Here is a 1249-nt window from a genome sequence, read left to right on the forward strand (position 1 = left end):
GAGAGGGAGGGAGGGGGATATAGGAGAGATAAAGGGCACTTGGCACTCGGGAGGGGTAGAAAAGAGGGCCCTGCAAGCCACAGTCAGAGAGGACAGAACAGAGGACGTGAGAGAAGGGAAAGTCCCAGAGTGGCAAGGCCAGGCCACAACGACCATCTCGGACTCAGTAAACGGGATGCAGCCCCACAAAGCTCGGGCCGGCCTGAATGCCTGAAGGAGGCCGCAGTGCCATCCCAGGGTGGGCCTGGCTGAAGGCTGATGGAGTCAAGAGCCTGGAGAGGGGCCTGTGCCCCACCTGTGGGCTAGAAGGTCCTGCGGCCCAGTCTTTTGAACACGCTCACAGTGCCTGCATGGTCCATCTGGGCACCCAGGCCCTCGCTGGAGCCGCTCCCCCGGGGCCCCAGAGTCCTCTTAATGGTGACCTTGACCTCGGCTGATGACTTACTCTTGGTGCTCGTGACCTGGCTGTCCTGGGCCTCAGGCACAGGGGCAGCCTTGCCCAGTCTCTGGATGATGCTGACTTTGGACAGGGACCCTGGGCGGGAGGGAAGGGCCAGGCGCCGCAATGTAGGGGTGTTGGCCGTCATCGCTGAGCTTGTGGCCTTGGCTTTGACAGTCGGCACTGGCTGGGGACTGGCCTTGGTTGGGCCCGGGCCTAGCTTCTTCAGGACCCCGGCATATTGTAGAACAGAGCTGCTGCTGTCATTGTCGCTGTCCCAAGCCAGATCCTCGTCCATCTCTGGGGTAGCCCCCAGTCGGCTGAAGACTCCCGTGGGCTGTGGAGGTCAGAGACAGAACAAGTGAGTCATTTAGTTATTCAACATGCATTCATGGACAGCTGCCCCTGTGCCTACTGGCCTCCTGGAGATCGAAGTTGAGAGAAACACCCATTGGTAACACATAGATGTTGGCAAGAGCCATGACAGGGAAGTCAGGGAGCTGGGGGAGCCCAGAGGTGGCTCCTGACCTTGGGTGGAGTTCAGGAAAGGCTCCCTGGAGAAGGGACATCTGAGATGGGATCTGAGAGGTGACCCGAAGTGGGTCTAGTAAGGAGGAGAGGAGAAAGCACATGCCACAAAGAGGTAAGACCCTCAGCTAAAGGTTTACAGATGAACAGGAGAGAAAAGACAAATTTGGTCATGACTTGGACAGATATTTTCTGAGTCCTGTCTCTGTACCTGGCCCTGTGCTGGGGGGGTGTCTGTGGAACCGGGAGTGCCCAAGACGAGCACTTGGCCTGGTCTACAGG

At 58.6% G+C, this 1249-nt stretch overlaps 1 protein-coding gene across 3 annotated transcripts in view; it reads right to left on the reverse strand.

The window, feature by feature from the left end:
- Window positions 1–6: 6 nt before the first annotated feature.
- CUNH19orf47 (chromosome unknown C19orf47 homolog) overlaps window positions 7–1249 on the reverse strand; it is a 19412-nt gene continuing 18169 nt past the window's right edge. For all 3 annotated transcript variants that reach the window (XM_006096724.3, XM_014462638.2, XM_023760553.1), the window contains one exon: window positions 7–776. In XM_006096724.3, coding sequence (XP_006096786.1) covers window positions 303–776 — 474 coding nt within the window. In that variant the 3' untranslated portion in view covers window positions 7–302. The remainder of the gene's footprint in view (window positions 777–1249) is intronic.

The sequence above is a fragment of the Myotis lucifugus genome, unplaced genomic scaffold (genome assembly GCF_000147115.1).
Source record: "Myotis lucifugus unplaced genomic scaffold, Myoluc2.0 scaffold_185, whole genome shotgun sequence".
NCBI classification, from domain to species: Eukaryota; Metazoa; Chordata; class Mammalia; order Chiroptera; family Vespertilionidae; genus Myotis; species Myotis lucifugus.